Here is a 23,686-nt window from a genome sequence, read left to right as displayed (position 1 = left end):
CTCTGCTGCGTGTGTCTTAAAGTTTCCCTGCAGTAGCAGATTGCTTGGATACTTGCCCATCTCTTTGTTTTGGGAGAAATTTGCAGTGTGAGATGAGAAGCTCAGATCTGTCTGTCCTGCATGCTGACGATGGCTCGTGTATAACTTTGCTGTCGGGCTTTGTGTGTGTGTGGAGCAGCCAAGCTTAATTAAGGTCACTGGTGCATTTGTGTGAAGTGAGGTGCCGTTGTGCCCTGATGGCCTGTGTGTTTGTGGGTGGTTCCACGTGGATCAGTATGGACTGCAATACAACCTGCTAGCTTGATTTCTTTGTAATTCTTATGTAGAGCTGCTTGGACATAAGGTATACTGAAATGCCCTGTCCTTAACTGTATTTTATGCAATTTGTGTCATTGTATAGCTCAAGTGTAGTATGAGTGGCATGCATCACATGCTTCCAATTCTTAGGTTTATTTTGTTCATACAGCTTCATGGGAAGCTGCAACTCAGAAATTTGCTGGTAAGTATAATTGTGTTGCCAGAGATGCCCTATGCACAGTCTCTCTTTTTGAACCTTTTATTTTTAAATTCTTTTGGCAGTCTAAGCTTTATCTATTTAGTTGTGATCCATGGCATGTAACGACAGGGTTGAAAATGAACAAGTTGTTAAAAGCCTCAAAAATAGAAAAAAAAAATCTGTCTTGGGGAAAAAAAAGATTTCAAGGTTGGGGATCCTGTTTCCTTATCTTCCCTTTCCTTTCCTTTCAGGCATCTTTTGCAGGATGAGCAAATGGAGCAGAATTATTACCTGACTGGAGGAGAGAAAAGTTCTTAAAGACAGCCTGTAAGTAGAGAAATTCTTATTTACCTGGTTTAAGTCAGTAGATCTCCATTTCCATGTGGCAGTACATCCACATTTATTGTTCGGACTAAGGAGAAAAGTAACATCCCACCCTATGGTTGGCGAATTTGCAGTGAAGACCTCATTGCACACTAGTGGTTTACATCTCATATAACTTGAAATAAAGGAGTCACTCACACATTCATAATCAATACAATTACCATTACTTTACATGAATTAAGTAATTTGTATGGTATTACTGTTTGGGGCATTTGTATCCCTATTCAGAGCACTTCTGTATTTCAACCCCACTGATGGTAAAGGCAGGTGCGCGCCAGTTACCCACAAAACGAGGGAAAGCTCTATGGGGAAACTCTTTTATGTCTATCTAGATTTGAATTTGTAGTCCCTTTCCAATTACTGTGCTAATTGTTTAAGAGATTGCTAGACTAAAAAAGTTTTTAATCACTAATCTGTTTTTGAAAGGAACTTATGGGCTCAAAACCTGAACTACATACTTCTTAAATTAATTTTCTTCATGAATACTTCTTTCTCAATACAGATTTGTGAGTCAGAACACCCTACTGTGCTTGTTTCTTTTGTCTTTTCTTCAAACACCTGGCCTATTATTCTCCTTTTTTTTCCCCCCAACAAAATTGCTCTTTCTTTGTAGGCAAGGTTCTGATGATATTATGCCACTGGAAATACAAAAATTTACCCGACGTCCTATGTTACCAGAACTGAACTTGGGGCAGAGGACAAATTAAACAAACCTGTCAATTTAGCCAAATGTGAGTACTCCAATATAAATATTTGCAAGCATTTCTTGAAGAGGTATCAATATTGTCCAAAATCTACAAGCAAAACACCTCAGAAAATTGTCACATGGAGGGTAATGTCAGGAGGTCTAATTCCACAACTGAGTTTTTCTCACAGTGGTCTAAAGCCTGCAGAAGGTGAAGGGGGGTAGTGGTGTATTCAGATCTTGTGCTACTTTGAAAATCCTCCCCAAGATTTTTGCTTTCAGGAAAACTAGACAAACCCAATAAAACAAGCAGGGCTCCAGGCCTGCCTCAGTTGAAGCCTATGCCAAGAAACTGTGTTGATGGCACACAGAGAAGAATTAGGCTGCAACCCTGACAAAAAAAAAAATCCTGCAGTCTAAATCCAGATCAACGTAAGCTTTGCCTAAATTGCACTAAATTCTTTAGTCCTATAAGGCATAATAAAGTGTCTGGAAATAATTGCAATGTTCACTGTGAGAACTGTTTAAAACAAAAATCAAAAAGCTCTCTGACTGGTTTAGAATGTGGGATGCTGCTGTTGCATTGAGAAGAGCTAGGAAAGGAAATGTTCCTGCTTGGTTTATTTAAGTGTTGACCCATGTGTAGCTATGAAACCAGACTGAAGGTTTTTCAGTTAAATTCTTCCCAACATTTCTTAACTGCCATTTTAATGCTATGTCCACAAAAACTTTTAATCCTCTTTATTTAAATTTAAAATAAAGTAACATTTCTAAACAGATAAGCTTTCTTCCTTGGTGTGATATTCTGTTAAAAAATAGCACTAATTAACATGAAAGGCTTGCTGAGTTTTGGTTACAGGTGTACTTTGATTCCTAAGCTGATTTCAAGTGTTGCCCTGCATATTTATTTTCATAATATCATTAGTTCTCACAGCTGGCTTTTTAATTCACATGAAAGAACAGAAATTTCTTGGAAGCACTCATTAAAGCAGAAAAAGTGAAATCAGGTTTAAAAAAACCACTTCTCTGCATTTCAAACTAAAACCAGGTGACACATCGGCGAGCTGTATTCCCTGCTTGCACCCGCTGTGAGATGCTAACATCTGCAGGCACCATCTTCCACCCAAATGGCATAGGAATGGCAGGTTTTATTTAATCTGTATATAACAAAATAAGCAGTGTACTTACCTTTGCAGTTCTTTCACGTATCAAAAAGAACGCAGTGGCTTAAAGCCACAGAGCCATGGATAAATATGCAACAGAGTCCCTGCCTCTTCCCTGACTCGGTGTGACAAATTCAGAAGTTAAGGTGACAGAGGAGCAGTACCAAGCAGGTGCTTGGTTGTGGTTGCAGTAAGGGAGGAGGGCGTTGTCAGAGGGTGACTTCTTGTAAGGTGAATCTGGAAAGAGCAATGCCAAATAAACCTGGGGAGGGGTTTAGGAACCAAACCTGGTATCCAAACCTCTAATTTTGAGGGGCTTGTGGCCTATGTAAAAGTGGCTGTATGTGCTGTGTAAAGGTAGCAGCTCCTAGATCTGGTTCTGATACAAGCTATAGCCCAAATAAGTGAAGTTACTTGCCTCAGTGTATTAACTGCTGTCCCTGAAATCATTCATGTCCATAGCTATTAGAAAAACTTTGACAGATAAAAGTTACCTCTGCATTTAACTGCTGAAATCAAGGGAATTTTAGCTTGTGAATTTGCTTTTTCTGGGTGAAATTTTGATGGCCCTGTAGTCAAAGTTTTTGGTGAGTGTAAGAACCTCCTATTTCATGCTATTTATTCAAAACAGCCTTCAGCAGTTATTTGTCACGTGCTGCTTCTAGTGAATTTGTCTAGGAATACAACTTGGCAGAAATAGGTTTTATTTTTATTGCAAAGTTCTCTTCCGAACGGCTTGTGGCAAATGCAAGACAGTTCCTGCTGCTTTAATGAAACAGTGGCACAGTCTGCTTTCCTGCAGAACCTCCTCACCTTGCAAGAGTGACACTGATGGCAAGGAAAGATGCCACATTCTATTCTGTGAATTGTGTACTGACAGTTTTCAAACCATTAACCTACTTAAAAGGTTAATTTGGAACAAACCCAGTGCTTGAGTGGATACTGTGTTATGCTGCCAGCTGGCACCCTGGGCTACCAGAGTGAACTGGTGGGAGTGAATAGCTGTTGTGGAAGAAAATGCACACAAACTTTTTGTGAGAGGTCCTGGTCACATTGCCTTCCACGTCTTCTGCTGCTTGACCCACACAGCAGGACTAGCTAGCGTACTTTGGGTATAAAGCTTGCTTTTCCTAACAGTAAACCACCACCACCTCCCACCTGTGGTAACAATGAGATCTGTGAATCCAGAAATACTTCCAGTCTTGTGGTACGTTACAGCCCAAGAGCAGTCAAAGCAACTGGTAATTCAGGGAAAATGAGAAACAGAGGTGCATGATGCAGCAAACTGTCTTTCTCAGTCACAAACCTAAATACAAGCTCAGAGAAGTCTACAGAAGCAGAAGTCAGGTATCTGGAGCTCTGCACTCAAAACCCTAGCCTAGAAAACATCTTTGATAGTCTCAAGAGTAGTCCCAGAGTTGCTGTGAGAAAGAAGTTCTGAAATTTACAAAATCTTTTCTCTGAATTTAGTGCTTGTGAATGGTTTTTAGGAACCAGAGAGCATCAATGGGCGAGTTCCACGTTGTCGCATCAGCCCACAACAGAACTTGCTTGGAGTGTCACTACGGACTTGGGGAAGGTAATCTGCAGGTGTCCTCAGCCGTTGGCCTTTCTGCTGTGACTGCTAAGCAACAATGAGCACTTGTATAGCTCGACCATGTTTGTTTAATCAGTCCTCACAACAGCCCTGTGAGGTAGGCAAGTAAGCTGCAAAGCCTATAGCTGGGACAGTTGTTCGCAGTCCATTTGATGGATGGGGAAGTTCAGCAAAAACTTTGAAAGGATTTGTCCAAAGCCAGAAAAGGAGTTCATGATTTTGCTGAACTAGAGACTTCTGGTTAGTAGAACCTCTGTTTATACTCATTCAACATCAGTCCTAGGAAGAATTTAACACTTCACATTTAGTTTTTGCTTAAATTCTCAATCTACTCAAGGCATGAAACATGGAGATGTACAAGCGATCTGTTAACTTAGTGGTCTTGCAATATGTGCCACTAGTCATGCTAAAAGTATTCAGTAACCTCATATTTACAGCTATTAGCTACTTAGTGATACGTGTATGTGCACAGAGAACTACACACAACTTACTGCACATTAATAACCTATTGTCACAGGGTACAGTTTTCAAATACAAAGTGTATTTTTTAATTATTAAAACGTTGCCACTCTGAACATAAACATTTCTTGATTGAAACAAGATATATTTTATACAAACCCAGTTCTGAATCGAAAGTCTATACTGAAAATAGTCTACATCTCCTTCCTGCTAAGTCTGTCTAAAATGCGAGATTTCACTGGCATCCGTACTTCAACATGAAGCATGTTTTCAAAGTTAAGAACATACCGCGTACTGGTTCTTACGTCTAAAGTACTGTATGTAAGAGTTCCTCCTGAGAAATGAGTTAAGAATTGCTTATAAGACTGAAGTTATTCCTACAACGAATTCTGAACCTTTGAACTAGCATCCAGTGACTTCAGGGATTTCGAAGCTTCAGTTTCATTGTAGCCTGAGTTATAAAGACACGGGCAGTTCCTGCTTATTTCCGTAGCGTCAGAAATTCACTCAGTATAAAAATGATGACAAAAGTCAACTTGCTACAGGATTTCATGTTGTAATGAAGGAAGAATTTTTAGCAGGGTTATCTCCTTTTAGTCCGTTGCTGAAGGTGGAGGAACTACAGCTGGATGTGTGTTTTCTCTTTTTTTTTTAAACGTCTCTAACAGGCGCTACTTATTGGGGAAGGCATTCACTTTCCCCTCTGTGGCTGCAGTCTGTGGGAGAGCTCCTAACAAAGTTCTTTGTTAGTGTTTGTAAGACTGGAGATGAGGTTTAATTGAGGGATTTGTGCTGAATGTTCTTTCGCTTTGAGCCTTAGTGCTGCAATGCTCGACGTTTTCCTTTCAACTGCTGCTGGATCAGTGAAGGCAGTAAGAGCAGGGTCTGACGGGGGTCCAGGAGCTTTCATTAGTACTGAAGCTGTTGTCATGAGAGGATTTAAAGCATTGAGAAACCTGTATTTGAAAGAAGTCAATATTATCCAAACTAAGAATTGTTTTGGAGAACAAGTACTTTTTGAGTTGCAGGGAATAAAAAAAAAAGTGGGGAAACTAACTTGCCAAAACTACCAGTTTCTTCTAAATGTACATTGTTTTGCAGAATGTATTTTTGCTTTATTTTGCAGTACAGCATCTTACTCTTAAAGCAAACAAAAAAACACTTAATTGAAATAAACCAGACAGCTGATCAGACTGCAGATACCTAGAACATCAACCACTCACTTAACTCCTAATCCTTTCTCAGCAAACCTTGGATGCTGGAGCTCAGCCCGTTCTGTGAAAACAATAAATGACCTCATAAAAAGACCAATTTATGTAGCTGTTTACGTAGCCAATTTGTTCAGACAAGTTGCTCCATGTGAAAAGCAGCATTTGCCTGTGTGGCAGACAGATCTGCCAGTTAGCATGGAATTGATACAGGCTGTAATTTCAGCAAGAGGAGAACACTGTCTTTTACATGTCTGTGTATATATACACACGCATATTTACACACACTACACAGATGCTTTTTCATATCTTATGGGGTGCATTACGGAGCCTTCTGATCTCCATAGAAAAAAAAATGACTAAAACCTTTATTCTGCCGAATCTCCTAGAAGCCACATCTGTCTGCAGTCACATCATTATTTATGCAAGATAAGGATGGAGCTGAAGCCACCTAGGTTACAGCACTCTATGTGAAGACCAATCTTCAGTGAGACCAAAATTTTGGTAAGTATGCACAATTGATATTCAAACAGCAATTACATAGGAAGTTTTCACTAGCACGACTTAAAACTAAATATTTTTTTTCTAGTCAAGTGATCCCACATGGGAACCAGCTCCATTTTATTAAGTATATTTTTCCATGGGAGCACATTTATTAAGAACATACTTGAATATCAAATAATAAAAATGCAGTTTTTTTAACAGTTTTGAGATTTAGAAAAAAAAAAAAGACTATACCTTCCAAAATGTGGATTTAAAATAGGATTTCTGAAGAGAGAAGTCCAGGTAAGGCTGCTGAGGCCAAACGGCCCTAGGGTTGAAGGACTAAAGGCTGAAGACATGGATGGCACAGCCAATGTTGAAAATGGCATTGACCTCCACGTGTGATCTAGGAGGGGGGAATGACCCAGTGGAACATCCAAAAACAGACCAAGTGGGTGCGTTAAGGAGATTCCTGGAACAGTCCCCAGAATTTCAGTTTTTTCACGTTTCCTCCACTTTGCCCTTCTGTTTTGGAACCAGACCTTCAATAAGAAATTATAAAGGCATTAGCTGAACTTACTCTGAAGTTTGTCTTACCAGCTACTACTGCATGCAGTGATACAGATGGCAAAATATTTACTGTTAAACAAAAACTTCTTAGTATTCATGAATGGATCTTTAATATTGTAATGGGTTTATTAACAAATAAATCGGTTATAAAAACTAAATTTTACTACTGTAGCTCTGACTGTATAGTCCCATATGGTTTAAACCCATTGTGATAAACTGATCACTTGAGAACTTATGATCAGTTATTCAAATTATTATTCTTCCTTTCATAAGCTATTGAAAACTAAATTTCAACAAAGCCTTTCAAGAGGTTGCTATTTCTGTACAGATACCTTAGGAAGCACCTTAATCATGACTGTAAGAGGAACTAGGCCAAATATGTGGCATGTGCTTGTTATCTTGATAGCTGGGCCATTCATTCTTATACATGAAACTTAAAAGTAAAATGAAAACCTTTTGTTACCTACCACGAATGCAAACAGGATATAGTGATATGACAGTGATTAATTGAATTGCAGTGGAAGTCGATACTAAACTAGAAAACCTAGTAAGTCTTATTAGAACAGCGTATCAAGCTGTTCCTAAAGGGGCTTTAGCTAGCACCGGTTTTGTGTAGTAAGCCGTTGAGTATATTGCCTGTTTGAGCCTGACTAGTCATTATTTTAGCCCATTAAACATCTTTTAAAGATTATAGTCAATCCAATCTACAGATCAGAAAAACTGACTCTTCACACTGTCATTAGCATTCACTGAGCTGAACCTTTCAGACCCCGGATGGTAGCAAAGAGTAGACTGAGGAGCATCAGCCCTAAAACAGCGGGGAGAGTTTTTTTTTTTTTAATAATCTTGAAAGTGTATGCTGCTAAGGTTGCACACTCAAAATCCAACTGTACTCAGCTGCTCAGGTTTTTGAGTCCCCTCTGTAGTGGGGACCATTCAAGCTGGATTCTGAACTGGATCTGGACTTGGAAAAAAGGCATTAGCTGTGCTTAATGCCTTATAATCTCAGCAGTCTTGTGTCACTCAGTGAGCTGTGTGCAGGACGGTTCTGTGTGTAATAATTAAATGCTCTAATGAGGATTCAACATTTAGTAGAAAGTGGTAATACAAAGAACAAGAGTTCTTGGAAAGACACTCCTCAGTCCTGTACAGAACCATGACTTTCTGAAGTTTACTTCTGATTTAAGACAAAAGCAGACTTTAAAGATGGAGGTTGTTTAACATACAGTGTAGTTAACTTCATATCAAGAATCTGTCGATGTCACTAAACCAAAGTAAAATCATAAAATTAAGCTGCAAAAATTAAGTCTTTAAAAAGAAAAAAAGACAGCAGATGCTAAAATAGTTATTCCTTTGGTATTAGTCTTTCAGAAATAGATTCTATAGAAGTGTTATGACAATCTTTGAATTTTGATGCAGAAGTTTTACGGATGTATGGCTTTTAATAGCTGTTACTATATCTGCAATTATATTTCAGCCAAAATATTTTAACAGTTCTAAATTTCTATCGTGTAATGTCTCAAAACTGGGTTTTTGGGCGTTCCCACCTCCACTGCTCCTTTTAATATCAGACATGCCATCTAACTATTTGCAGTGACTAATTTACCTTTAGGTGCTAAAACAACATTAAGTGTGTTTGGAAGGAAAGGTGTTAGTGTTTTCCATTCAAATAAATCATATAAAAAAGGCAGTGAACTGTCTCACACTGCAGATATGCAAGTTAAAAACTTTCCTAAAAGGAAATAACATACTGCAAATGTATTAATTTTCTTACTAAGTCTTAGTATTGTTCTTCAATCTGTTCTTCATCAAGAAGCCTTACATGAAACGTGTGCTTTTCTGCTTTTTCTGTCCTAAAGCAAATCCATGTGATCACTCATACTTGCACTTTGACTAAAAAATAACTTTTTTTAGTGTTACAGATGATTTTGGCTTTAAAACTAAACTTATTTAATCATCTCTCAGATTTTGTATTCTTCAAACGCGAAAGGAGTATCACCATAGATATCTAATAATTACCTTTAGAAAAAAGCTGACTTTCAGTTCCTTACTGTTACAAACTCATCAACTCAAGTGATAAAAGAGGCACAGGCATGCATCATACATGACAAACAGCTATCAAAATTTAATGCGTATATTATAGTCATTAGCATTCAGATTAGTCATCTTGAAGCTTTTATTAGGCATTTTTCCTTTGCTTTACTTGCCTTTACTCTGTTTTCGGATATATCTGAAGTGATAAACTAAACATAAGAGAAACCGCTACGCTAGTGTTAAGGTATTTATGGTATGAGTTTGATAGCAGTGACAAAATACTTTGGAAAAAGTGTGTTACTTAGGTCTGAATATTTGAGTATTAATACTCATAGGAAGATGAGTTTTAAAGTAATGATTTTGAATTGTACACTACATTATCCAGATAGTTTTTGTAAGTACCACCTCATTACCTGACAAGAGTTTTAAAAGAAAAGGTGAGCATGTAATATTTGATAGCTTTCTTGCTGTAATTTTTTTTGAAAATATATTTAATTGATGTTATACCTAGCGATCATTAAAGAGACTTACGGATATGGCTAACAGTATCATGTTTCTGCTGTAGCCGAATACAGGATCATAATCAGAAAACACTACAAGGATGCTCAGATCAGCTGTATTTGTAAACTAATGTTTTAACACTGATCCAGTTTGCAGAACTAAAATACCCAAATAATGGCTTACTCTACAGATTTTGAAAACAAAATATCCCTTTAAATTGTTCTTATTTTCCTCCCATAGCAACAATGTGAATTATGAGCAGAATGGCAAGAAGAGATGTAAACGCTACCGAAGAGCTTCCTAACACAGGTTCAGATGAATTAAAATGTTTTGTGGACTTTCAGACTACCCCTTTCCCATGGTCTGGAAGAATGGGAAGATTCTTGCTGCCATCTCTTTTCTTCCTTTCTACAAGCAACTAATGGACATCAGCGGTTGATGTCTTTTGAAGTGATGCTGAAATGAGAATATATCGATGGGTAATTTTTTTCCTTGTTTTTTCATTTTCATGTAAGGCTCCAGAATGCAGGAGTGGGGGACAACATAGTGGCTTGTATCCATTTCAGCTGGTTGATAGCGGGGTTGCCGCAGAGAAGATCTCAAATTGAAAACAATGAGGTGAAGAAGGAGTCTGATTGTACTTGGGAAGATCAATTAGTTTCCTGGAATTCCACTTGAGTAAATTAAAGATACCACTTTTCATGTCAACTGGTTTATTCAGGTACTGTAGAGAGGCATGGAAGTCTTCTCACAGGACACCATACAGAGCAACTATGAGCATAGGTATTTGAGGGATGTATTTGGACATTAAGGTAGTTTGTTATTTACAGTATATCTATACAGTACCTGTTCCTATGAATCCTTTCACCTCCAAGCTAAGAGGTTTCCCATCTACCACAGGACAAGGACACATGCAGACAGAAGCGCTGTGCACTGGAAGTTCACCCCAAGCGAACTGTGCTGACTGGGTGCTTGTGCCCTGAAGACTTGTTAGGATCTGAATCTGACAAGGAATATGTAGGTGCAAGGAAGAGTCTTTTGTTGTTCCTTCCATCCACTGAGGATACATGAACTCTGGAATTTTGCTTGTTAATTCCTTTTTGACTACATCAAACCTAAACGTTTCCATGTCTTTTAGATGAGTCACTATCAGATGAGTTCCTCTTTGCCATCTACCATTGCACCATTCCTCCACTAGTCAAATGGACTACAGAGTGAGCACCCTAGGAAGGGCATGTGACAGTAACTGGTAAGTTAACAGCTTTTCACTTGTGTCCCTTCGAACCGTAGGTGCTGTGCGTAGTTGCCAGATATTGGGGTATTTCAGTGAGTAGAAGTTTTAGTGATCATTGGTGGTAAAGAGAGGGAGGAGCATAAGACTTCCTCCAAGCACACAAAAGAAATATGAAAAACATCCAGCTATTCTCAGAAGAGTAACTGTGAAGTACTGTTAATACTTCTAAGAACCTTTTCTGAAGATGGTGCATATTAAAACAAAAAGATATACAAAAATTACAGCCTTACAGGTGTTATCTAGTGTGAACCATCCCAGATTCAGTGAATTAAGTTATGACAACATATATAAGCAAGGATCTGGCACCAACAGTAACAACGCTATGCAGCAATAAGCAGGACTGTCACACTGAGCAGCTGCACCCAGTTCTCACTTTTTCATGAATATGCGCATACCCAGGGCTGTGCTGGAACAGTAGTTCAGTTGGTATCTGATAGACAGCACAAGCCAAATTTTGTACAGTTTTTTATTCTGAGCTTAAAAATACTTTGGAAGTCTTCACAGAGTTTGAAGCAACATTTTCAAAAAACAACAAAAAAAAACAGCACAACACAAACCCAACACCAGAACCCCTAGGTTTTGTATGGGAAGGGACTTCTAGCTTAGATGAGACAAATTCTGAGCTACTTTTTAGAAGGTATCAAGTGCTTAGAGTCAGGAAAACCTACTTGGGGCATTTGTAGTTTAAGGAAACTGCACACGCTGAGATGATGAGTCTCCCTTTCTATGCCTCAAGTTCTATGAGCGCTGGTGTTAGCACAGCTCAGCTGGGCCATAGAACTCCCCAGGACAGTCAATACTTACTGTCATCCGAATTAATCCCGTATTTGCTTTAACCAGTCGTTTAGCAGTGTGACTGACTGTGTTTTCGAGTTCAGTCAGAGCAGGCGGGTGGTGCAAGCTCCTCGGAACGCCTCGCTAACAGCTCGGCCTGCCCCGCAGGTCCCTCGGGCGCTGTAAGCCAGCCGAGTTCTCAGGCCGGCCTCACGCCCCCAAAGCCCAGCACACGGTACCTGCTTCCACCCGGGCGGACAGCAGCAGAGGCGAGCTGGCAGCGCGGCGGGGGGGTGCTCCCAGGAGGCGCCGCTGGTGTCCCCGAGGCGGCCGGCCAGTCTCTCTCCATCCGTCCCTGAGGGGCCGAAGCGCAGCCCGCCCGCCTCCACCCGCCCCCCGGGCCGGCTCCCCGCCGCCGCCCGGCACTCACCCACCTGGACGCGGGCCTCGGTCAGCTCCAGGCGGCCGGCCAGCTCCTCCCTGCGGGGGGCAGCGCACCGTTAGCCGCCTCCCCGCCTGCCCCCGAGCGGCGCCCGGCCCCACCGCCCGCCACCCCCGCTACCTGGTGAACACGTCGGGGTAGTGGGACTTGCGGAAGGCTCGCTCCAGCTCCTCCAGCTGGAAGGTGCTGAACGTGGTGCGGTACCGCCGCTGCTTTCTCCTCAGCGGAGCCGGCGCCTCGCCGCCCCCCGCTGCCGCCGCCTCATGGCCGGGCGGGCGCCCCCCGCGCCCCGCCGCTGAGGGCTCCTCGGCGGGGCCGGGCCGCGGTGGCGGTGGCTCCGCTCGCTCCTCGCCTGAGGGGAGAGAAGCGGGCAGTTAGCCGAGCGGCTTGGCCCCTCGCCTCGCCTCGCCCCGCCGCCTCTCACCGTGCCGCCGGCCCACGACGCCGTCGATGAAGCAGGAGGTGAGGAGGTGCAGCGCCGCCGGGGGGGCGCCCTGCATGGCGGCGGGCTGGCAGCGGGCAGAGCCCGGCACCGGGTTTTATGGGCGCGGGCAGCCCGGCCGGCTCGGCGCCCCGGTAATTAGCATTTCATTAACGCGCCCGCGTCAGGGCCGGGGGTGGGACGCGCACGGCCGGGCTCGGGGGGAACTCCCCGGGCTGTGCGGGAGGGGAAGGGGAGCCGGGCTTCGGTGCTCTGCCCCTTCTGCTCCGCTTCGAGTCCCTGCGTTCGGCGATTGCTCAGTGCCCCGTGGCGACAAACACGGGGAGAGTGCACGGAAACCTGCGGGATTGCCGCTCTTCTGCAGATCTCTACGGCTTCTGCTTGAGTTGTGTTGTCGGCGCTGTTACGGCAGAGATCCCTCAACAGGAGGCCTGCAAACTTTCTTACACGGGCTCCCAGCAGTTCTGTGATCTTGCTGTGGTATACTGCTGAGGGAATGACATAAATTAAATCATAAGGTGGCTTAATCCTGAGGTCTAGATGTTAGAGGATGAGGATAAAATACCACTTTCTAAAGACTCTTACACAGTGCTACGGGGTAGGGCTTAAAGGAAATTTAATCCAAAAGGTGACTGAAAGTTGAAGCCAGAGAAACTTAGATTAGAAACGAGGCACAGATTTTAAAATCCTTGTGTTTATAACTAACCCATAAAATAGCATAGCTGGTGAAGTTCTGGGTTCTCCACGTCTGGGGATCGTCACACCAAGGCAGGATTGTTTATGTTTTAGCTAAGGACATAGAAGCTGTCAGTGCGGAGACGCTTCCTGAACTCGTAACCTCTCTTATACCAGATGTCTGACTGAACAATCTCCTGGTTTTGTAGTCTGCAAACAAATGACTTGGACTTTTGTCCTCCTCTTTCCTCTCACCTCACAGGGGCTGTGTGAGTGCTGTAGCGCTTCTGTCCTTGGTTACTGACAGGCCTCCCTCTTGCTCTGCCATAAGGTTCTTCCTTGAGTCAACCCTCAGCTTTATTCCTTTCACCACAAAAAAAATTGTGTTTGGCCTGAAGCAGTGTGCCTTTGTGGACCTATTCCTGCAGCACCCTCTGTGAGAAGCTTTGGGAAAGCACCTGAAGCACTTACTGATGCCTAATCTTGAAAATGCAGGTTGACGTTTTGCGTGAAGTCTATAAGGGTGATGCTTACAAAAAGCACCTTTGCACAGAGTTTTCATGACCTTTCACAGATTCTTGTCCTGTTTAGATCCTGACTTTCGTTTTCAAACCTCAGACTGCCTTTTCTCTTGTCTTTACAATAAAACACTACTTAAATTTGTAGAAGCATGATTAAGGCTGTAGCAGTTGCCAGAAGTGGTGCCTGCAGTATCACACGGGAATTCCCGAACTACCTCTGAACAGGCCAGCTGAAGCTCCGAGAAGCTGGGTTAGCTGGCTGTTGGCAGAGGGCTAGGAGGTGGTACTGTCCAGTTTCTGGCGCCCACTCTGGCTTGTTCTGGGCTAGTCCAGCTATTGCTGCCCTGGAGTAAGGTCACAGAGCCATATCGTGGTGGAAAGTGCAGAAGGCAACACAGGAAGGGAGATGTCATGCTACTGAACTCCTGAGTCTCCACACGTGGCTGTAGTTTTCAGCAGGGACCAAAGAAGAGCAGAGTTTGTCATCTTCCCTTTTCAAGAAGAGCCTGGAAATCAAGATCCATCTGTAGCCTCTTGGAGGGGCAGAGGTCTGGGCACGTGCACCCTTTAGAGTGGAGAGAGAAAACCTTCAGTCTTCCCCATCTGCCACGAGTTTATTGGGCATGCTGACGGAGAACAAACGGACAAAGACTTCCTGCTGCACAATTTGCCTGCGTGGTGTGGGCCTTTTGCTGAGGGAACCCAACACGGGAGAGCTTACATTAAATATGTTTTTTCCACACATATCAAACAAAATGAAATACCTAATTCCTGCATGTTCCTATGCAGGCAGCTGTGTGATTTTTCTTATGATTGTGACTGTACCATAAATCTGTTTCAGTAACAGGTAAGCAGAACGTGTGTGCTGTAGGTAGTGGAAGTATTGTAAGTGTATTGCCTTTGCCTTTTGGGAGTGACTGCTGAACCATTCTCTGGATCGGATTTTCTGTCTGAATTGCATCCCTACCGCTCCTGTTAGCCGCAGAGCTTTTTTGACTTGGGATCCCAGAATGTTTCTTCAGTTGCTGCATTTGCTTCTGGGCTCTTTATTGCTAAACTGTTTTTAATCATTGGTGAAGGTAGGTGTGCTTTAAGAAGTCTTAGCTTTTACAGTAAGAAACAACCTTTTGGGGATTATCGCAAATTAAAGAAGATACACTTAGAATTTTTAAATGATATATTTTCCACTGTACACAGTCACCTGCAATAGAGGAGGGATATGTGCTTCAGTTACAATGGGCAGTGGGAAAAAATATCCTTGTGTATCATAGGAGTACTGGGATGCGGTCTGGAAGTAGTAAAGTGAAGAGGTCATAGGCCAGCCCTGCACAAGTGCAGGTTAAATCATTAAGACTTGCTAGCTATGCTCAGTGCTCTCTTTTAAAGAATGACATCGGGGGACACACGACAGAAATCTATGCCTATACTTCCTTTTGTGCCTCCAAGAGCTCTCTGGACGTTTTTTCCATCCCTGATACTTCAGTGACTTGGGGAACTGCCAGTGTTTTCCCTGTTTGCAATTTTTTTAGCAGCTTTTGGCTTTGCATTTTGAAGACCTTATCTGTGTTTGAAGGTTTAGGGCCTCATTTGTGGTGGAAGGAACAGCGTTTCTACACAAACGTCTATAATACAGTTTCTTTTAGTTTCAGGAAACACGATTTGAGCCATCGAATTTCTTCTAGCCACAAGAATCGTCATCAGAACCTTATCAAGGAATGTCTTTCTTGTGTTACACGTGCAACCCTCCTTTGCAGGTTATATTTGCACACACAACTCTGCCCAAGGGGGGAGACTCTGAATCTTGGAGGCCAGATGGAGGAACTTGAGTGAGATCTTCCAGAGCCAAAAGCAACCAAGTTCTACAGCTCCTTTGTTCCAAACAACCCAAATTCAAAAATACCCAAGCCAGCAGATAAAGCACAATTTTCTCCTTGCTAGCTCAGCAGCAGCCATCTGACGCAAGCTGATTTTCATCAAAATTATTTTCAGCAGAGCTGTTTATTGGGAAGCTATTTTTCTTCCTACAGGTGTTGTCTTTTGCTGGTGTTTTCTCTTTTGAAATGGAGATAAAAATAGATTTTTATCACAAATGGCTGGATGAGGCAGTTATCTGTATTCTGAGGTTTTGTACATCGCTACAGGGTGCTTCATTCTATTAGTTTGCAGTTTTCTAGCACTCTGTGATCAGGTGAACCATGCTACCCCTGGAAACTTTCAAGGATGAATATGTTTTAATCATTATTTCTGGGATACAGTGTAGTCTTCCTTTTCTGTCATGGTCCGGATTTTTTGGATATCCTCAGGCAAGTCCCATGCTGCTGGCTGAACTTCTGACTTAGTATTTTGCAGTTGTACTGTGTCTCATCATGAGCCGGAGAGCCCGTTTCACAGTTGCTGCCCAATGCCGTTGAAAAATGCCCTGAACAAGTGTGATCTAAATGACATTTTCATCATTTCGTGTTTGACCAACCTTGCTGCTACTGCTTTCTTGCTTTTCTTTGGCTCCCATAAAAAGTAAAATGTGACAGATAACAAAGCTCACCTTCTTTGAAAGGATTTGAAAGATGAAGGGAAGTATATGCTTATGTTTGGAGATGACAGCAACGTTGGAACTGCACGAGGGGTCTGGTACTTGATGTGCTTGAAATGTTTCTTGGTTTGTTTTAGGGGCACACTGATCATATGTGTCAGCTTTCTTCATAGAACTTCATTAAAATATATATTTATATTTAAAGATTAATACTTCAGCTTAGAAAGAAAAGCCTGTCCATAACCATATTGCAATAAAATTATAACTTTATTATATAAAGTGTATATATAAAGAGATAAAATACTTGACAGGGTTAACAGGAAACACTTCTTGAGGTATGTCCAAGGAGTTGGTTTGCCACCTCAGCACAGATCTTTAGTAAGCAGACGTCGTCTTCAAGCCAGTAGACGCTTCAGTGCAGAGTGTGGATAAAGCAGAAATGGTTCTGATGAAAGCTCTGATCCAGCTTTGATGTTCTAGAAACCAGATTCTGAAGGGTGCTGAGCATCTTTAATGCCAATGTACCTCTCCAGATTGTTTCATATTTGCTATTTCGTTATACTTCCGTTTTACACAGCTCTCTGTGAGGATCTGTGTGACTTTGAAGATCAGCACCTCTCTTTCTTATTACGGATTTAGATCTAGGTTACGTGGCAATGCTGCCTATACCGGTGAGCTGCAAGACTGGACTTTGCGGGACAAAGCCCTAGCTGGCATAGCTAGATTCTCTTGGAGCCAGTTGATGCTTATTACACCAGCTGTGCTTGAGCGCAGTAACTCTTTTGTAATGGAATCACAGTATGCTGGTTTCCCATTTCAGTTAATAACTTCTGAAAATAATGTAACTGCTTTTTGCTGATGAGGCATACCTGACTGCTTGGAAAAAATGTGTGCACAATACAAGGCAAATCTGCTTCCCTTTCTCTGCTGCATATTCAAGAGCACAGTAAAATATTGGTTGGAAAACAAATGAGGTAAGAATTGGGGTGTTGCTGGCGAACTCTGGAGAACCATCGTGTTGAGATGACGGACACTGCTGTCACCGTGCACATTCATCCTGGAGCAGATGCCTTCTGCTGTGTCCCCATCCACATCTGCTTACAGTCTGGATTTCATATCTGTTCTCTTCTCCCTTTGCAGGTCTTTTATATAGGAAAATAAAGAGCACTTCAGCCTTTGCTCTGTGCATTTGGTACTTGAAGGGGTTTGTTTGCGAAGGGCAGGCGTGTAAGAGGTTGTAAGAGGTCCTGTTGGAATTACGTGATGAAGCATTGTGAGAGAGACCTCGAACAACCCAAACGTACCGCGTTCTTTCAGCGGCTGGCATAATGGACTATTTCTTAAATCCTCTAGGTGAAAAGTGAAGAGCTCTTTGCTGCATGGGCAGCTCTGGCAGTGTTGTTATGATACTGAAATATGTGCTGGGTCTGCAGAAGGCACCCCTTTTGGGGTCACAGGATTATGCAAGGTTCTTTTCTGGGAGTTAAAGAATACGTGTTTTAATTTCTGGAAGATTTTAGACTTTGCATTTATGGAGAGAAACTTAAAAACCTGGTAGAGCTTAGGGGGACCACAGGTCCAAGGAACAATAAAAACAATTCACAAACATTTTTTTTGAGTTAATTATAATGACTACTTTAGAAACATTTGTTAGCAGATCTTGTTATTTGGTATTGTCTGAAGTCCTCCAGGATTCCTTAATAAAGGATAGATATGGGAGGATAGATACAACACGGCAGGTGCTGTGACTAGTTCAACTCACTTCATTGTCTGCAGGCAGGGACCAAAGACACAACACTTTGAAGGTGTGAACTGTCTGGTAATATGCAAAGGAGGCTCTTAGATAAATTTGCTATTCTCTCTTTCTTTTCCACAGCTGGAATGATTGCTGCTTCATCCTGTTTCTTCATAGCACTTTTTGCTGCTGCTGCTGTCATTTTACATGGTAAAGTGAGTCACGGAGGGATGGAGTGATGTGGGGAAGGTGGTGGTGTGGTCCGTAAAGTGCTTGCCCATATTTTGCCTTATTGGCTCAACTATCAGACTCTCCCTTTAATGACACCCACTTTAATACATTTAAAATTTTAAAGTAGGTGTAACTGTAGAAACCGGTAGTGTGTGCGCATCATTTCTACTGTCAAATATTTTCAGTGAACCGGCCTATCAATAGGTAAAAGTCTGTAGTGGTAAATCTGTCTCTGCTTACTGCTAAACCTGCAGCTATTCCCTAACAACTGAGGATTTTACTGTAAAACACATTCAGCTATGGGGAGGTATTTGCACTGTTCTGTGGATTGCATCTGTCTCATTCTTGCCTTTTGAACCGCCTTCAAGGAAAAGGACGGAGCCCTGTGTTTGGTAACGGTGTGATTTGGGAGCTCCCTCTGCTGCATTTACCGGGGCATTGAGTCCGAGCGGGCTGCGGGTTATCGCACGCCCGTCTGACTGCAGCAGCTCTGCGTCTGATTGCCAACAGTGCAAGCGTGAAGGGAATCGGGTCTGGTCTGTGCTCGCCTGGTGACATGTCATGCAGTTACCAAGTGTGCTGTATTTCAGAAAGTGCTTACCTGTGTCTGCCACTGTTGGTGTTTGTGACAGCCTCTGCCTATCGAGAGGAAATAGCTGTGGTCTGCAGCCAAGCTGACCTAGGACTCAGCAAGCCCCTCATTTGTGTGTTTGATCCTAATTGTGAGTGATGGGACAAATGCAGCCCAGACCTGAGCAGAGTTGAATAACTACAGCCGACTAGCCTTAGCCAAAAGGAGGGTAAGTGTGAGGCAGAGGGCTCAGTTCTCTTTACCTCCTTCTAGAAAATATGTCTGGATATAGTCCGTCTTTGTCCAGCAGTTTGTAAGGATATTTCTTACTGTGTTTGATACCAGTGATGAAAACGGTGCAGTTAAAACTCCTGTATGTGGGAAGTTAGTGGGCCGAAGCACCTGTGGGAGTGCTCTGCTGCGATGAGATTTTAGTCACTGTTTTTAATAGTGGTGTCAGCTGCAATCTGTAACTGCCTAGATTGATGTTTCATTTTTCTATTATAACTAGCACGTTTCATAACAGTAGAAGTTAAGAGTGTTAATGATTTGAGGGGTAAGAGAGAGAGAGCAAGAAAGACCAGCGAGACCTTCCTATACAAAGAACTTGTTCCCTCTGTGTGGCCAAGTTTATGCTGAAGAAGTGCTAGTAGTTCAGGGGGATTTTTTAGGGAGCTGTTTTCAGATAACATGTATTTACTGAGAAATCACGTACACTGCAGTTAGAAGCAGTATGTGCTGCTAGAAGCATCTAGTTCTGCTCCTTGTCCCTCACCTCCACGTGCATACCTAATATAGTTGGAAATGCTCAGAAATTTCATGTAAACATCCTGCTAACACTGCTAAAATGATTCTGTGTTTTATTTATTTATATATTTTATTTTATTTTTATTTTTATTTTCTTTGTCAGGATTGTCTTGATTGTACCAGCCTTATGGCATTACTCTGTCTTTCTGTTCCTCAGACGAGCTCTGCAGCAACTGCTGACTTTGAAAAGAGCTCTGCACGGTGCGGTTGTGAGACAACACCTTTCTCAAAGCACAGAACTGCCCCGTTAACTGCCCAAGGACCTGGGTGCTGTGTAAAAGCATCATAAACTTTGCCTATGACCAAGTTCAGCCTTAGTGATGACGTTGAGCTGCTTTTTCATACCTGTTTCTCGGATCAGAAGGTGAACTCGTTGCTCCCTCTTGTGGTATTTATAAAAATGTGAGAAAAGTTTGGGAAAAAAATGCCTATAATGCTGAGAAAGTTGAGAGTATGCATTTTCCTCATCATCTTGAGATGAGTTAAATGAGAACTTTGACATCAGCTCAAATGGCATGAAAGTAAAAGGTTTTATGAGATCAGACCACAGCCCTTAACAAACAGTTGTTTTTTTTTTAATCTGTATCGTAGCATTCAAACAGCCAGGGAAGCCAGGGAACGCAGAAGAATGAAATACAGTTACATATAAGCTCTGATCTTTTTTTTTAATTTATTTTTTTTTCATATGCAAGGGAAAGAACAGCTTAGGGCTAGTTGTCTAATACTGCCTAAAATTGTTTATGGTACTTTCATGCCACTTGGTATATTTTTCCATCATATGTTCTTGAGTGTTCGGCAGGTTTGTGGTTCAGAAGCAGAAAATGTGTTCTTTCTGTGTCTTGTTAGCTTTCTTGACCTTAGAGTGTACAAAACATTTAGATGTCCGAAGACCCTTCTCCATAGATAGAAATTATGTGAATTCCTACCCCAGAAATGAGAAAAAGAATAGCAGTAGATAGCAAGACCCCAAATTACTGCAGGTTACTATGTACTGTGTAAAGATGTAGTGCTTTCCTGGACTTTTAATACCAGATTTGCTGATGTTCTTTTGCTGGAAATGTTTATGCGCTTACAGAATATTTTTTTGTGTGTGTCTTTATAGTAGATGTCAGATACGATGTCATCTGTGGTGCCAGAAGCCTGTCCGATGGGGACTTCATTGGCAGTGCACAGTAAGCCTCATCTCCTTGCAATGGGCTGACAGGTTACTGCATGCGTATGTGGGTGTCCAGAGCTCCAGCACGCACAGATACTCTGTGGTAACGAACTTGTCTTGAAGATACGGAGAGACAAGTGAGGAGCTTCAGAGAGGTGAGCAGTTTTGTGGTTAAAGCTGATGAATTGTATTACCCAGATAGAACAAGAGAGACAGGTACAGCTCATTTATACACAACCTAATACGTAGAGTTGTTGCCTTTTTGGACCAATAATAAGCTTATGTAATTTTGGTTAAACAATGATGCTATCACTGTCTATGCTTTCATCTGACTGAAAAAAATCTACAGCCCTCTTTGGTAGGGGAGACCCTCTTTGAATTGCTTTGATGTCAGCTGCCTGCTTTGCAGTGTTCAAACATGCAGTCCAGGGTGTGAAAGCACGTGTTTCAAGCACAGCAGCTGCCTGCTGGGGAAATTATTTGACCAGGTGGACCTGCTTGGTAGCAGTGGACTATGTTCCTTGCAACTCAAGCTGCAGGCTTTCCGTGGAATGTCTTGTGGTAAGCATCTTCTTTTGCCTCATGTTAGAACATGGAAGCCACCTTTTGCCATGTCTAAATTGCAGTATCTGGGCTAGTAGCATTCTGCAGTTTATATCATGTCTTGTCCTCTCTGTTGGCCTCTGTTGACTTTAGTTATATCCATTTAATGTCTGCAGTCTCCAGCAGCACCAGCAGTGGACAATATGAACCACTGGTATTCACTACATATATTGTGGTTTTGAGAATGCGGTGAAAGATTTCGGTATTAAAGAAACACTGATTTTGATGTGGTTCTCTTCATAGTTCCAGTCAAAATTGCTTTGCATTTCCCTTTGTTGTGGTTTGAAGAATTTGAGTCTACTGTAGAGTGGGTTGTAGATATTTGTAATTTTAGTGCTGAAATAGGAAAAAACAAATCCAAGGAAACCAATTGTTGCTTTATTTGAATTAGAAGCTGGGCTTTATGCAACATGTGCATTATTGCTTTATGCAATAATTTTACAGCAAGTGCTGTGTGCTATGCTAGCGTGGAGTGAGCCACCAGGTGTTGTATTTCCAGTACAAGCTATTGTAAAAGTGAAACATCCTTGACTGAAATCTCTTCATGTTAAGTTTCAGTCAAACATTTAATTAGTATATCCAGGGTGCATTTAAGCAGATAAGTGTCTCCTCTGTTACTTTTTCAAGGTGGTCATGTTGCAGGGGGCCTACAGGGGTTGAGATAAATATTTCAGTTGCTTAAACTGTTTGCTTAATGGTGGGACATGTGTTGAAACATACATGAGATGTGCTGGAGTACTGATTGCTCAGGCAGCCCCCAGCCCCCTTTAGCCCTCTCATTGCATGGGCAATAGAGGATGGATGATTCCACTGAGCAGTCGACTACGTGCAAGTGGCAAATGAAAGATTTCACAGGGAACTGGAGAACAAAACACAATGAAAAATGTTCCATAAAAAAAAAAAGGTGGTAAAAAGCCAGTGAACCAAAACAAAGTTAACTAGGAGGTTGTGAAAAACCCGTCGTGTGGGTGCTGGAGGTGCAAGCTGCCTGTTGGCCGTTGTGGTTTAGGTACAGTCGGTGTTGGGATGTGCTAACTGGAACCTGAAGACTATGGGGCAAATCCGTTTCTTTCGCTTTGTCCTTAAACGGCCTCAGTGCTGCTAGCTCCAGGCATTTATGCTGCAGGTGACAGTTGCTGGGTGGTTACAAAACTGGCCTGGAAAACCCTGAGATTATAATAAATAACTGAAAGCATGAGTTCCTTTTTATATGCTTTCTGGCTTGGAGCTGTTCGAGTTACATATGTGGCGTACTGCTCCCAGTACCTGCAAGGGCTATGGCTCTTTTTGCTCTCTAAATGGAAAAGCCGAGTTTCTGATGGGATCACATGGCTCCAGCAGCAGGGTCTTTAAAGCAGACCCATGAGACAGTGCAGCACTTGTGGTGAGTTATGGGAGGTCTGACAATGCTGTTTAAAGAAAAAAAAAAGCCTGTATCTTGGCTCTTGCTGCCCGTTTCCTTGCAAAACCTTTGTGTGTACTGCTCTCCTGCCTCGTACAGACAGTAACATGATTTTTGTCCCCAAAGTAGCCCTGTAAAAGGGGAGGCTGTTGTAATTGCAGAGAAACGAAGCCGAGATTTATTTTTACATTAACCTGGAACATAAGTATCTTTCATCCTGTTAGGCTCTTTCACAGTCCTCCTTAATGGACTAAACTTGCTAGTTTGTCTCTTTATCATTTTGATAGACCCGTTAAATGAAACCCTGAGAGATCAGACAATTTAGTCCTGTGGCCAGTGGCAGCTTTTCATAGCAGTGATTTCTAGCTGGGTTGTACGTGCCAAATGTCCAGGCCGCGTGTGCTTATCAGCATCCATTATACTTTTTGTTGACTTGAACCATTAATAACCTGTCAGATTAGGTAATTAGGCTGTCTCTAGTAGCCAGGGGAAATTGTTTTTCCCTAACTGATGGTATGGGTTGTGCAGTTGTGCAGATAAGCACTTGGTCAAATGGTGGCTCAGGCGATTTTTAACTGGCCTTGCTGATGAATGCAGAACTAGTGCTGAAACATGAGGGGCAGATAGCAACACAGAGACAGGCACCAAGAAAAATAACCTGCCTCTTTCAGAACTCTCTTCAAATAAGACGCTAATTATGGATCTGATTCTGCAAATCTCCTGCACGTAGGAGTAACCCTGTTAATTTCAGTGCTGTGTGGTTTTATAAACATTGTTCATTCCTTCTGAATTAAAGCTGATCCCGGACTTGGGGAACCAAAGGGATCCTCTGAAGGGGGTGTTGTTTTAATTCAGTGGACAAAGCTGGCTACTACTAATGCCCGCTGCTGCTCTGAGACGCTTTTTGTGCAGTGACCTTCTCT

General features: G+C 42.2%; 1 protein-coding gene and 2 long non-coding RNA genes across 5 annotated transcripts; 2 read left to right on the top strand and 1 right to left on the bottom strand.

Annotated features, from left to right (window-relative positions):
• The first annotated feature begins 722 nt into the window (after positions 1-722).
• On the top strand, positions 723-11,890 carry LOC308177197. 2 transcript variants are annotated; one of them, XR_013938938.1, is made up of 4 exons: positions 723-823; positions 1,494-1,611; positions 6,382-6,496; positions 9,821-11,890. It is a non-coding gene; the product is annotated as an uncharacterized lncRNA (long non-coding RNA). The 2 variants fall into 2 exon arrangements; XR_013938939.1 differs by having other exon boundaries at positions 1,494-4,307.
• ESX1 (ESX homeobox 1) lies at positions 4,302-15,355 on the bottom strand. 2 transcript variants are annotated; one of them, XM_080554032.1, is made up of 5 exons: positions 12,515-15,355; positions 12,211-12,442; positions 11,888-12,128; positions 6,731-7,017; positions 4,302-5,740 (listed from the first exon to the last, which is right to left on the bottom strand). In XM_080554032.1, exons 1-5 carry the CDS (start codon positions 12,588-12,590, stop codon positions 5,515-5,517), a joined length of 1,062 nt encoding a protein of 353 aa, XP_080410158.1. In that variant the 5' UTR covers positions 12,591-15,355; the 3' UTR covers positions 4,302-5,514. The 2 variants fall into 2 exon arrangements, with proteins under 2 accessions (XP_080410158.1, XP_080410159.1); XM_080554033.1 differs by having other exon boundaries at positions 12,083-12,128; positions 12,515-15,349.
• Positions 12,347-20,649, top strand: LOC308177202. The gene is made up of 3 exons (XR_013938945.1): positions 12,347-12,552; positions 18,135-19,024; positions 19,706-20,649. It is a non-coding gene; the product is annotated as an uncharacterized lncRNA (long non-coding RNA).
• The last annotated feature ends 3,037 nt before the right edge of the window (positions 20,650-23,686 follow it).

This window comes from Anser brachyrhynchus, assembly GCF_964034855.1.
Source record: "Anser brachyrhynchus genome assembly, chromosome: 13".
Lineage (NCBI taxonomy): Eukaryota > Metazoa > Chordata > Aves > Anseriformes > Anatidae > Anser > Anser brachyrhynchus.
The sequence above is the reverse complement of the archived record's forward strand: the minus strand, read 5'-3'. Positions and strand labels throughout refer to the sequence as shown.